Here is a 14,606-nt window from a genome sequence, read left to right on the forward strand (position 1 = left end):
TTTCTTTCCCGTTATAGCATTTATTGATTGGGTTAATTGGATATTTTTATAGGACTTTTATGAAAACAGCAATAGCAAGTATGTCTAGGTTTTTCATTTATTTACTGTAACTGCCTGAAAAGTGAGCAATTTGAATTTACTATTTTTAAAAACTTACCTTTTTTTAATTTTTTTTAGCTCCCTTAGAAGACTTGAACCTGCGATCGTTTGACCACTTGTACTATATACTGCAATACCACAGTATTGCACTACAGTGAAAATCAAGTCTCCTGCTGAAACTCCGCACAGAATTTAAGTTCAGAGAGGTACAAAGATGGTAGATGGTAGGGATAAAGGTTTTGGCGGACATCTGGCTGCAACTGTATACCATCAGCACCCTACAATCACGTCACAGGGTGCCGTTAATAGCGAGCACCATTGCACATTCCATTTTAACCCTGTTCTCAAAAATTTGACAGTGGCATTTAAAAGGCTAAAATCTGCGGCCGGAGTCGAGCTATTAAGAGACAAATACCGGCTTTGTAATATATCCAGTATCTGCCGCATGTAAACAGAGCTCAGCTACTGATCCATCTCCATACGCAATCATCCCTGAAATTAGGTGCATGTACATTAAGGGGTTGAAGGGAACCTGTCAGCACATTTTTAACACATGGAAACAGTGGTATGGCTGTGTGGGTGCTTGTCGTGAGAAACCTAGTGTAGACATCATATGCAAATCAGGCTCGAAGTGCTTTGGGGGGGTGTCAAGGCACTTGTAAGAAGCAATCAGAATAACTTCTACACTAGATTTCTCATGGGTCACACATTGCATCTTTACATAAAAGAGCAGTTTTACTGGGGAACACAATTGCCTTCACAGCTGTACCACTACTGCCATATGTGTAGAATAATTAATTTGTCAGCAAAATATTACATAAGACTCTGCTGGTCAAGTTCTGCTTGCCTACATCAAGAGGGAAATAGTTCAAGGGTGAACCTTACTACTATTAGAAGGTCACTTCTAGCTAGTAAATAGCAATTATTTTCACATTTATAATTCCATTTAAGTGTTAGGTACATTTTTGGGTTCACCTACTTACCACAGCATTTTTCAGACACACACTGCACTTAGTAGAAATGCTATTGGTATGAATTGTTAGTGTTGCCTTCTTCTCATAAGATGCCAGACAGGGTTGACTGCAGAAGTCCTTACTGCCACTGGGATTTTCAAACTGGGCGGTAATAACATCCTTGGGTTCTGCAATAACCCTAAAGAAAGGCCACAAATAAAACAACATGAGGTCCTGGGACAGGCCAATCAGCTGTCTGCATACAGAACAATTCGCTAAGGAATGTTCAGTAGGTCCAATGGCGGAAGCGCAGTGTATGCTCACATGAGAAGAAATTTTGCAGAAAGTGCAGGCAAATCTGCAGGGCAGATCCACACCAAATAACAGATTTTGTTATAGATGTGCCTGCACACTTGCAGCTTCTGTCACTACGCTCACTTTCAACTACAGTGCTTCTGCAGATTCCTCGATGCACACACACTGCAGAGCAGGCTGAATGTTCTGGGGAGTACCACTGTATAGTGAATGCTGACTATATTCGCTCCCTGTACCACCCCAATTTATTTATTTATTTTGCTCGCTTCACACCTCAATTTCTTTCCTGTAGTATATGAATGAGACTGGTTAAACAGTTGATATACATGTGAACCACTTCAAAGGAAAAAAAACCCTACATAGAGTACAAAATATTGGTCTAAACACACAAAACACCATAAAATGCTTTTTAAAGAGGTTTCAAACTGTGACAGATTTATTTTTACACGAGATTAATATTATGTATCAATATTTGAGAGATATACAGTACAGACCAAAAGTTTGGACACACCTTCTCATTTAAAGATTTTTCTGTATTTTCATGACTATGAAAATAGGGATTTTTGTGTGTACTCACCGTAAAATCCTTTTCTCCGAGCCACTCATTGGGGGACACAGGACCATGGGTGTTATGCTGTTGTCACTAGGAGGCTGACACTAAGCCGAGACAAAAAAAGGTTAGCTCCTCCCCAGCAGTATACACCCTCATGCTGGCTTCCAGAGACCCAGTTCAGTGCAAAAGCAGTAGGAGAATAATAATATATCAAGTAACATTGGAGTATAACATGTCAAAAACAGTCAAAAACTGAAAAAGGTAAAGAGCCGAAACAGGCTAACAGGGTGGGTGCTGTGTCCCCCAATGAGTGGCTCGGAGAAAAGGATTTTACGGTGAGTACACACAAAAATCCCTATTTCTCCTTCGCCATATTGGGGGACACAGGACCATGGGACGTCCCAAAGCAGTCCCTGGGAGGGAAACAATACAACCAAATAACTCCGTGTACCATCTGACTACAAATGCGCAACGGCCGCTTGCAGAATACGTCTGCCAAGGGCCGCGTCCGCAGAGGAGTGAATGTGGACATTGTAGTGCTTTGTGAAGGTATGCAGGCTGGACCACGTTGCGGCCTTGCAAACCTGCTCCGCTGTAGCCTGGTGCCGGATGGCCCAGGAAGCACCCATCGACCGAGTGGAGTGTGCTCTAATCCCCGCCGGGATAGGTCTGCCCCTGACCCGATAGGATTCCTGGATAGCAGATCGAATCCATCTGGCTATCGTGGCTTTAGACGCAGCCAAACCCTTTCTGTGACCCTCCGGGAGAACAAAAAGGGAGTCCTATTTCCTGAAATGAGCCGTTCTGGAAATGTACCTCCTAAGGGCCCGTACCACGTCCAGGGTATGAAGGGCCTTTTCGACCCGGTGTTTTGGCTGCGGGCAAAAAGAGGGGAGAATGATGTCCTCGTTAAGGTGAAAAGCTGAGACCACCTTAGCAAGAAAGGCCGGAGATGGGCGAAGGACCACCTTGTCCTGGTGGAAGGCAAGAAAAGGAGCCCGGCAGGATAAAGCGGCCAATTCTGATACCCGTCTGATGGACGTCACAGCTACAAGGAAGGCAACCTTCCAGGATAGAACAGAAAGCGGAACGTCCTGAAGAGGCTCAAACGGAGGTTCCTGAAGAACCCCCAGGACCAAGTTGAGATCCCAGGTCTCCAATGGCATTCTGTAGGGGGGTACCACATGGGAAACCCCCTGAATGAAAGTCTTGACTTGAAGGTTGGCATCGATCCTACGTTGGAATAACACGGATAACGCTGAGATCTGACCTTTAAGGGAACTCAGCGCCAAGCCAGAGTCCAAACCGGACTGAAGGAAATCCAAAATACAAGGGATAGAGAAAACGAGCGGAGGGCAACCTCGGAGCCTGCACCACGAGAAGAAAGTTTTCCAGGTGCGGTGGTAGATGGAAGCGGAAGATGCCTTGCGAGCGCTTAACATGGTGGGAATGACCTGCTGAGAGAAACCAGCTCTAGTTAGAACCTAGGTTTCAACAGCCACGCCGTTAAACGTAGGGCCCGTGAGCTCTGGTGGCAGATCGGCCCTTGGCGAAGCAGATCTGGGCGGTCTGGTAACCGCCAGGGGACGTCGGCTACGAGCTGAACGAGCTCCGCGTACCAAGCGTGACGTGGCCAATCCGGAGCGACCAGAATGACCGGAACCCCCTCCGTCTTGATCTTCCGGATCACCTTCGGCAGTAAGGGAAGAGGAGGAAACACGTACGGGAGTTGGAACTGATGCCACGGGGATATCAGCGCGTCTACTCCGATAGCCTGGGGATCCCGAGAACGTGCAATGAAATTGTGAACCTTGGCGTTCAATCTGGACGCCATCAGATCCACGTCCGGGGTCCCCCAGCGAAGGCAGATTTGCCGAAAAACGTCTGGATGGAGTTCCCACCCCCCCGAGGCAAGGCCCTGACGGCTCAGAAAGTCCGCCGCCCAGTTCTCGACGCCCGGAATGTGCACCGCGGAAATGGTGGAATGGTTGGCTTCGGCCCAACGAAGAATGTGGGAGACTTCCCGCATCGCCGCCCTGCTGCGGGTACTTGCTTGGTGGTTTATGTATGCCACCGCTGTGACATTGTCCGATTGGACTCGGATTGGGTGACCCGCGAGCAGGGGGTGAAAGCGTCTCAGGGCGAGTCTGATCGCACGAATCTCCAGGATGTTGATAGGGAGTCTCGACTCCCGAAGACCCTGGGCAGAGTGGTGAAGAAACACCGCACCCCAGCCGAGGAGACTGGCGTCGGTAGTTACCACTAACCAGCGGATCGGGAGAAAAGACTTCCCCTGGAGGAGAGATGGACCCAAGGTCCACCATACAAGGGATTGTCTGATCCGTGGAGACAAAGGGCATGGACGATCGAGGGATAAGGGACTCCTGTCCCAGTTGTCCAGCAGAGCCTGTTGCAAGGGGCGGAGATGGAGTTGAGCGAAAGGAACCGCTTCTATTGCAGCTATCATTTTGCCCAGGATCTTCATGGCGAACCGAATGGGTCGCGGGCGGGGATGGCAGAGCGTCCAGGCTCCATGCTGAAGCTCTTGGGCCTTGGACCGAGGAAGGAAGACCAGTCCCCTTGAGGTGTCCAGGATCATGCCCAGAAAGGAGATCCGTCGGGCAAGAACGGGGGAGGACTTGTCCAAGTTGATCAACCAGCCCAGGCGCGAAAGAGAATCCAAGGTAATGCAGACGCTTGCCTCGCAGGCCTGAAAAGACAGACCCTTTATGAGGAGGTCGTCTAAGTAAGGCAACACGACCACTCCTCGAGAATGAAGAATGGCCATGACGGCCGCCATGACTTTCGTGAATACCCTGGGCGCCGTGGCAAGACCGAAGGGTAAGGCCGTGAATTGGAAGTGGTCCTCTAGGATGGCAAAGCGGAGGAACCTTTGGTGTGGCGGGAATATTGGAATATGGAGATAGGCATCCTTGATGTCTATCGAAGCCAGGTATTCCCCTCTCTCCATCGAGGAGATGACCGACCGGAGCGATTCCATCCTGAAGTGCCGTACCTTTACGCACTTGTTCAGGAGCTTCAGGTACAAAATGGGGCGCACTTTCCCGTCCTTTTTTGGCACTACGAAGAGGTTTGAGTAAAAACCTCTGAACCTCTCGTGTTCCAGAACCGGAACAATGACCCCGCTCTGGCGGAGGGAATGAATGGCGCAAAGAAGGGCGCGAGACTGAGTCCCCGAACTGGGGAGACGAGAGGGAAAAACCCGAGCTGGAGGGGAGGCAGAGAACTCTATTTTGTAGCCAGACGACACCAGATCCCTGACCAATTCGGCGTGGACGACGGAGAGCCAGACTTGCTGAAAAAGAAGCAGACGTCCGCCTACTTTGGAGATGTCGACTGGAATAGTCCCCGAGTCATTGTGAAGGGAATCTGGCAGGCCTGGACCCTCTGGTTCTGGGTTGCCTAGGCTTTCCTCGTCAGGACTGATTCGGCCTGAAAGAAGGTCGAGAGTCTCTGTCTGAGCGTGCGGATCGTTCTGATCTGGATGAGGGGCCAGGATTGGACCAGGCTGGACTGCTACGAAAGGGCCGAAAGTGAAAATATGGTTGGCGCTGGAAGGCAGGCTTGGGCCTCTGTTGGGGAAGGAACTTGCTCTTTCCCCCTGTAGCGTCAGAAATAAGCTGGTCTAGCTTTTCTCCAAAAAGACGCCCGCCCTGAAAAGGAAGGGAAATCAGAGACTTTTTAGAGGAGGAATCTGCGCGCCACTCTCTGAGCCAAATGGCTCTTCTGATGTGATGGCGTTTGAAGCCGCCGTTGCTGCACAGTTCGTTGCATCGAGGGATGCGTACATCACGTAATCACCAGCCATGGCAATCTGTTTGGCAAGGTCCGCCACCTCAGACGGGAGATCCTGCTCCTGAACCGATTTTGCTAGGGCATCTGCCCAGGAAACCATCGCCTTGGCCACCCAAGCCGCGGCGAAGGAGGGAAATAGGGAAGAACCTGAGGCTTCGTACACTCAGCGAGCTAGGGAATCTAGCTGGCGTTCAGTGGGGTTCTTAATTGAAGCGCCATCTGGAACGGATAAGAGTTTTTGAAGCAAGGCGCGAAACCGGAGGGTCTACCAAAGGGGACTCCGTCCAGTCTTTAACGAGATCTGCGGAAAAAGGATACTTCGATTCCAGGGCCCTTTTGCCCGTGAAACGCCTATCCGGACGCTCCCTGTGTCGCCTGACTATATCCAGGAAATCTGGGTGAGAGGCGAACGTCTTATGGGAACGCTTGGCTCTAGTAAAGGAGACTGAGTGGCCTGGAGCCGAATTAGGGTCATCGTCCACTTTGAGGGCGTGATTGACTGCCTCAATGAGGGAGTCAACTGTAGATCTAAACTCCGGAGCATCCGGGTCTAAGGATACATCAGACTCATATACAGAGTCGTGAACGCTACGAGCCCCTAAAGAGGGTGAGCGAGAGGTGGAACTGCCAGAATCTGACTGGCGAGGTGAGTGCTCAGGAAAGGTAGTACGGATCCGTTTTCTGGATGACTGTCTCTTTCCGGAGAGAGCGGCCCCTGCTGGCCGATGATTCCCCTGTTACGGAGGGGTCTCTTAACCCATGAAAAGGATCGCCCCGTTCCCCAGGCGGGTTCTGAATGGATTTGATGGCATTGGCTAAAAAATCCACGGACTGAGACAGTGAAGCGACCCACGCAGGGGGGCTAGCTACCCCGGGGTCGGTGGCGGTGGAGGGCTCCTGGGCACTTGGGGCATCGCAGGCTGAGCAGAAGGGGGAACTCTGAGGCCGAGGAAGTGGAGCCTGGCAGGTGGTACACGCAGAAAAAAAGGTAGTATGCACCTTTGAGGACTTTGTAGACTTTGACATGGTGCACCCTAATGTAAAATAGACCTCAGGGTCTATAACTAAGGAAGCGAGGGCGGCGCTGCAGGGGAGGACCTGACGTGGTCTCCTTACCCGAGGTCCTGTGTCCCGCAGAGAGAGGGAGCGAGGCGGTGATTAATGAGGACAGTCGGCGATCAAAACGCTGCACGTGAGGAAGCTGCGGCTGGAGAGCTGGAGCTGCGGCGTGCAGAGGAAAATCCAAGATGGCCGCCAAGATTAGAAAGAGGAGATCTCGCAGACAGCGAGAAGTGCCAGGACCGGGGGGGCGGCGCCGCAGGATGACGCGGAAAAGGGGGCGGAGCCTATCGCGATGCGGCCCGTGATAGGCCGAAGCCGGGAGCTAAATTTGCGGCTTCAGCCCGGCGAGCAGCCGCTGAACGCCGGAGGCTAAAGGGCCTAGAAATAAACGTGCCGCTGTAAAAAAGGAGCCCTCCAGACCGCAGAGCGCCCCCCCCCCCTCCCGAGGCACTTACCCCGAAAAAGGGGAAAACGCTGACTCTGCTGCCCACAGGATCCTGTCAGGTGAGCTGTGCCCGGTGATCTCTAGAATGGGACGGTGCAGGGATTTGGGAGCCTCCATCCACCATCCCCTGAAAAGGGGGGTGGAGAGGAACCGTCGCCTCCTTCCATCAACCGCATATTCAGTGGTGATGCAGTGGGGGCTGCACGGACGCCACTAAGTAAGGTGCCTCTGAGCAGCCGAGGGAAAACCTGGTGGGCAGGGCAGATGTCCGGCAAAAAAGACCTGGCTGCAGAAGAGGATACGTGGAGGACACTCCATGTGCTCGTCTGAAAGGGGGGTGGGGGAGATCGGTCCCTAGAAAAGGCCCGTCGCCCCCAAAAATCAGCTCAGGCAGTGGCATCCCACGTCGCAGGAGAGGATACGGAGAGGTGAACTCCCGTGCTCGCCTGTTGTTGGTTCGGGGGAGATCGGAACATGAAAGAATCCGTCGCCCCCTTCGTCCGGAATAGAAAGGTTTAAATCCAGTGTGCCTCCTACGGACACTAAGCTTGAACTGTGTCTCTGGAAGCCAGCATGAGGGTGTATACTGCAGGGGAGGAGCTAACCTTTTTTTGTCTCAGCTTAGTGTCAGGCTCCTAGTGACAGCAGCATAACACCCATGGTCCTGTGTCCCCCAATGTGGCGAAGGAGAAATTGTACATTCACACTGAAGGCATCAAAACTATGAATTAACACATGTGGAATTATATACTTAACAAAAAATGTGAAACAACTGAAATTATGTCTTATATTCTAGGTTCTTCAGAGTAGCCACCTTTTGCTTTGATGACTGCTTTGCACACTCTTGGCATTCTCTTGATGAGCTTCAAGAGGTAGTCAACGGGAATGGTTTTCGCTTCACAGGTATGCCCTGTCAGGTTTAATAAGTGGGATTTCTTTCTCGCTTCATTGGGGGACACAGGTAACCATGGGTGTATGCTGCTGTCACTAGGAGGCTGACACTATGCAAATAAAGAAGAAGTAACTCCTCCCCGGCAGTATACACCCTCCGACAGGCACCAGGCAACTCAGTTTTTGCTTAGTGTCTGTAGGAGGCGGACCTGGATCTAAACCCAGATCCGCATTTCTTTTACAGGGATTTGTTGTGTGTTATTAATCATTTCCCCTTTCTTTTTCAGATTTTTCCTTCAGGGTAACAGGGTGCAGTTTTCTCACCCTGTTTTCCCCACTTTGAGCGACCGAGAGAGCAGTGTGGTATTACCCACATCGCACCCTCTCGGACCCGCTGGGCAGGACCTTGTCCCCTGTCACCCATTTGGGTGTTCAGGGTGACTCATTCCTCGGTGGCCGGTCCTGCCCGTTTCCCCTCCTCATCCCTCTCCTCGGAGTGGGCTGAGAGGAAGACGGCGGTCACTTCCAGTGACCCTCTCCCCCTGGTTAGGGGTTGACGCCGTCTTCTGCGCCGGAGAGTTCGTGGCGCGGGAAGGAGGACTTCTTCCAGGACCCTCCATTCTACAAGGGATCCTGAAGGTTCCTCATCTCCAGGTAAGGGATCTTCAATCAACAAAGCCCCCCAGCCCCCCTTCTTTCCCTCACCCTGCCCGGCAGCGATCTCCATATAGCTTACCAGGCTTCCCCTGTGATAGGGGAGAGGGTCGCTTTTTCAGGCACTGGGACGCACTAAACCGCGGGGAAAGGCTTCACATTAACGCCAGCATTCTTTCCCTCCTTTTTATTTAAACTTGCAGGAGCGCGCCCGCCATTTTTTTCTCTGTCTCTCCCAGCTTTTTTGGCGCTTGAGCGCCCTCTGGTGGTGGCCGGAATTATTGCGGCCAGGAGTTGTTTTTCCTCCCGACTTTTCTTCACTTTCCTTTTGGCGCTTGAGCGCCCTCTGGTGGCGGCCGGAATTATTGCGGCCAGGAATCTTTCAGCGCTGTTGGGGGCGTTTCTTCTGCTTCCCCCTTCAGCGCTTGTGCCTGCCCACAGCGTCACGCTGTCTCAGCGCTCTTTCTGTGACTTCCTGCTCCCTGTCAGCGTCTGCTCACCTCGTGGGATAGAAGAATTTCGGGGGAACACACGCATCTGCGGTTACCGCTGTCGCTGTTTTTTTCAGCAGGCTCAGCGCTACTGCTCTCTCGGGCTCAACTCCTCCCGGCAGTACTTCTCCGCTCCTGGACAAGGTAATATCCACCTATGTCCGACCCCACTCTGGCCTTTGCCACTACGGCCATCCATTATGCCTGCGCTCACTGCAAGAAAAAGTGGGCCTCAGGTCAGCCTTCTCCTTTTTGCCCGTCCTGCGTCCCATCATGTCAGCTCCCCTGGAAGCTCCTAGGACTCGGGATGAGTGCACCCCCCCTCCCCCGGAGTGGGCTGTTGCAATGTCTCAATCAGTGTCTGACCTGACTAAGGTGTCTCAGTCCCTGGTCCAGGCACTTGAACGTATCCCGCTTCTCTCTAATGCCACCAGTGCCACGAACGCCTCACACGGCGATTCGCTCGCACCTGTCCTAGACCCTCACAGAGGCAGACCGGACAAAAGAGACAGAAAACGGACCTTATCCAGATCCTCTTCCAGTTCCATGGATGGGATTCCCCTATCTGCCCGTTCCCCCTCCTCACAGGCGGACGTCGGGTCTGACCCTATCCTCTCAGTCGGAATCGGACTCTGACGCAGATCAGACTTCCGGAACACAGGAGATGGTCGATAGCCTTATTTCAGCTATCATTCAGACGCTCGATCTTAAGGAGGATGAAGCGAGCTCTCAGGTCGCCTCCGTTGCGTTTAAACGGATTAAACGTCCCTCTAGGGTTTTTCCTAATCACAGGGAGTTTGGCAACACTACCTCTACACACTGGAAAAACCCTGGCAAGCGTTTCCCTGGCAGGAAACGGCTTGACGTGTTATACCCTTTTCACTCCGACCTTGTCTCCAAATGGTCCGAGTCTCCTAAGGTCAACCCGCCCGTATCCAGGCTATCCTCGCAGTTCTGTCTATCCCGTACGTGGCTTCCTTTAAGGACCCCACGGACAGGCAAATCGAGGCATTAGCAAAATCGGCATTTGAGGCTTCCGGAGCCTCCCTCTGCCCTAGTTTCGCCTTGTCCTGGGTAGCAAAGGCTGTGTCAGCCTGGGCCAAGATCCTGCACAGAGGCATTTTGGCCTCTGCTTCTGCTGAGGAACTGTCTGACTTGGCGGATCAGATTTCTCTTGCGGGTAAATACCTCATGAATGCCTCCCTTGATGCAGCTGCCTGCTCCACCAGGGCTAACAGCAACATTGTGGCCATTCGCCGGATTCTCTGGCTAAATGCGTGGAACGCTGACCCCGCTTCTCAGAAATCTCTCACTGGTCTGCCCTTCCAGGGTTCTAGACTCTTCGGCACGCAGCTGGATCAAATGATCTCGGACGCTACGGGTGGTAAGAGTACCAGCTTACCCCAGTCCAAGCCGAAACGTCCCTTCCACCGGAGGGGCCCCCAGTCCTTTCATCCCTTTCGGTCCTTCGCCTCCTCAGGAAACCCCAACCAGGACCGTTCTTCCTCACAAGGAGACGAAGAAAACCTTCTTTCAGGCCTCCACCGTGCTGGAGGGCTAAGAGCCACCCCGCTAGACCATGTGGATCTCGGGGCCACAGGTTCTCTAATAAATGACGGGTCGCCCCCACCTGGAAATCCCTCCAGGGTGGGAGGCCGACTTCTCCTGTTCTCAGAAGTTTGGCTATCGGTAGTCGACGACGCCTGGGTCAGGGAGACCGTCCAATTTTGGATCTCAAGCAGCTGAACCGCCATCTCCGGATTCGGCGTTTCAGGATGGAATCTCTACACTCGGTGATCACGTCCATGGAACCAGGAGAGTTTCTGTGTTCCGTGGATATCCGAGATGAGTACCTTCACGTCCCTATTTGCGTACGTCATCAGAGATTCCTCCGGTTCGCGATCCAAGGCCATCACTATCAGTTCACGGCCCTCCCTTTCGGTCTGGCATCTGCGCCCAGGGTCTTTACGAAGGTCATGGCAGCTGTCATGGTCACCCTACGTTCAAAGGGGATTCTGGTAATCCCATACCTCGACGACCTCTTGATCAAGGGTCCATCCAGTCGGGATTGCAGCCAGAGCCTCCAGCTTACTCTGGAAATGCTTCTTCGCCTCGGCTGGATAATCAACTACCAGTAGTCTTCCCTGATTCCATCTCAGCGGCTGGAGTTCCTGGGCATAGAATTTGATACCTCTCAGGCTCAGGTCTTTCTCCCCAAGGAGAAGTTCCTTTCTCTTCGTCTGGGGGTCAGAGCACTAAAGAGCGCGAATCCTCCGTCTCTCCATGAGGGTTTTGGGAAAGATGGTCGCCTCCATGGAAGCGGTCCCCTATGCCCAGTTCCACTCTCGTCCCCTCCAGCTGGCCCTTCTGTCGGCCTGGGACAGGAATCTACTTTCCCTGGATCGCCCGTTTCGCCTCTCTCTGAGTGAAACAGTCTCTCTCTTGGTGGACGCTGTCCACCCCCATGCTGCGCGGGAGGTCATTTCTCCCTTCCCACTGGCAGGTGATCTCCACCGACACCAGTCTCCAAGGTTGGGGAGCAGTTTTTCTCCACCTCACGGCCCAGGGCCGCTGGACTGCTCAGGAGGCGTGCCTCCCTATCAACCTCTTGGAAATCAGAGCCATCTTCCTAGCCCTCATCCGCTGGGAGTCTCTCCTCTCAGGAAAACCGGTCCGCATTCAATCGGACAACGCCACAGCCGTGGCTTACATAAACCATCAGGGAGGGACTCGCAGCAGTCAAGTCATGAAGGAAGTGGCAAAAATTCTGCGTTGGGCAGGTCACGTTCCCTCTCTGTCAGCCGTCCACATCCCAGGGGTGGACATTTGGGAAGCCGACTTTCTAAGTTGCCAGGGCATCATGGCGGGCGAATGGTCTCTTCTCCCCGCAATCTTCAGGCAGGATTGCCAGCGGTGGGGCGTCCCAGACGTCCACTTGATGGCCTCCCGGGCAAATCACAAGGTTCCCCAGTACGTCTCCAGATCTGGGGATCCGATGGCCGTCGGATGCGACGCTCTCGTGATCCCGTGGTCTCAGTTCCAGATGCCCTATCTGTTCCCACCCCTCCCCTTGATCCCAAGGGTCGTAAAAAAGATCAAGACAGAAGGGGTTCCAGTACTCTTAGTAGCTCCAGATTGGCCTCGCAGGGCCTGGTATGCGGAACTGGTGAACATGCTATCGGACGTTCCGTGGAGGCTTCCGGATCGTCCGGACCTTCTTTCGCAGGGGCCCCTCTTCCACCCGAATTCTCGGTCTCTGAATTTAACGGTATGGCCATTGAGGCCGCGGTCCTGAAGGACGCGGGTTTTTTCCCATAGCGTCATCCAGACTATGATTAGGGCGAGAAAACCGGCTTCCTCGCATATTTACCACAGGTGTTGGAAGGCTTTTTTCCGGTGGTGTCAGGACAACAATTTGTTTCCTATGACCTTTTCCCATCCATCCCTTCTCAGTTTCCTTCAAGCGGGTCTAGATTCGGGTCTTTCCCTTAGCACCTTGAAGAGTCAGATTTCCGCTCTATCCATTCTTTTTCAAAGAGACCTGGCCTCCCTGCCTCAGGCGAGTACCTTCATCCAGGGGGTCGCTCATATAGCTCCCCCTTATCGTCCTCCTGTCGAGCCTTGGGATCTCAACCTCGTATTAGACGCCCTCCAGCGTGCGCCCTTTGAACCGATTCAGGATAATTCCTTCTCGCTTCTATCCTGGAAGGTAGCCTTTTTGGTCGCCATCACCTCCATTAGAGGAGTGTCGGAGCTGGCGGCATTGTCCTGTCGTTCTCCCTTTCTAGTCCTGCATCAGGACAAAGTGGTTCTTCGTCCGGCTCCTTCCTTCCTACCAAAGGTAGATGCGGCTTTTCACATCAATGAGGACATTGTCCTCCCTTCCTTGTGCCCTTCCCCGGTTCATCCCTTAGAGAAATCCCTTCACAAGTTGGATGTGGTCAGGGCTATCCGGATTTATCTTGCCAGAACTGCCTCTTTTCGTCAGGCCGATCCTCTGTTCATCGTCTCGGAAGGGCGGCGAAAGGGGCTCCACGCCTCCAAGTCCACAATTACTCGTTGGATCCGTTCGGCGATTTTGGAGGCACACCGTGTCCAAGACAAACGGCCCCCTTCGGGGGTGAAGGCTCACTCTACCCGGGCTGTGAGAGGTTCCTGGGCAGTTCGTCACCAAGCTTTGGCCTCGCAGGTTTGCAAGGCTGCAACGTGGTCATCCATTCACACCTTTGTTAAATTCTACAAGGTGCATACTCAGGCTTCTGCGGACGCGAGCCTGGGTAGGAGGATACTGCAGGCGGCGGTTTCTGACCGGCCGACCTAACTCCTCTTTTTCTGCAGAATATCCCGCCCTAGGGACTGCTTTTGGACGTCCCATGGTTACCTGTGTCCCCCAATGAAGTGAGAAAGAAAGAGGGATTTTTGGTTCTTACCATAAAATCTCTTTCTTGGAGCCTTCATTGGGGGACACAGCTCCCTCCCTTGAAGTTGTACCGTTTTGGCCAACGTGCCGTTGTTGTGGGTTGGTACATAGGTTGAGTTATATATTACCTGTTCCTAGTACTGCTTTTGCACCAACTGAGTTGCCTGGTGCCTGTTGGAGGGTGTATACTGCCGGGGAGGAGTTACTTCTTCTTTATTTGCATAGTGTCAGCCTCCTAGTGACAGCAGCATACACCCATGGTTACCTGTGTCCCCCAAGGAAGGCTCCAAGAAAGAGATTTTACGGTAAGAACCAAAAATCCCTCTTTCTTGCCTTATAAATGGGGTTGGGACCATCAGTTGTGTTGTGCAGAAGTCTGGTGGATACACAGCTGATAGTCCTGCTGAATAGATTGTTAGAATTTGTATTATGGCAAGAAAAAAGCAGCTAAGTAAAGACAAACGAGTGGCTATCATTACGTTAAGAAATGAAGGTCAGTCAGTCCAAAAAATTGGGAAAACTTTGAAAGTGTCCCCAAGTGCAGTGGCAAAAACCATCAAGCGCTACAAAGAAACTGGCTCACATGAGGACCACGCCAGGAAAGGAAGACCAAGAGTCACCTCTGCTTCTGAGGATAAGTTTATCCGAGTCACCAGCCTCAGAAATCGCAGGTTAACAGCAGCTCAGATTAGAGACCAGGTCAATGCCACACAGCGTTCTAGCAGCAGACACATCTCTACAACAACTGTTAAGAGGAGACTTTGTGCAGCAGGCCTTCATGGTAAAATAGCTGCTAGGAAACCACTGCTAAGGACAGGCAACAAGCAGAAGAGACTTGTTTGGGCTAAAGAACAGAAGGAATGGACATTAGACCAGTGAAAATCTGTGCTTTGGTCTGATGAGTCCA

General features: G+C 52.3%; 1 protein-coding gene across 1 annotated transcript in view; it reads right to left on the reverse strand.

Annotated features, from left to right (window-relative positions):
- ZMYM4 (zinc finger MYM-type containing 4) overlaps positions 1 to 14,606 on the reverse strand; it is a 165,460-nt gene that overhangs the window by 75,011 nt on the left and 75,843 nt on the right. Inside the window, 1 exon segment of the mRNA XM_077295805.1 lies at positions 1,083 to 1,251. Coding sequence (XP_077151920.1) covers positions 1,083 to 1,251 — 169 coding nt within the window.

Source organism: Ranitomeya variabilis, chromosome 3, assembly GCF_051348905.1.
Source record: "Ranitomeya variabilis isolate aRanVar5 chromosome 3, aRanVar5.hap1, whole genome shotgun sequence".
Lineage (NCBI taxonomy): Eukaryota > Metazoa > Chordata > Amphibia > Anura > Dendrobatidae > Ranitomeya > Ranitomeya variabilis.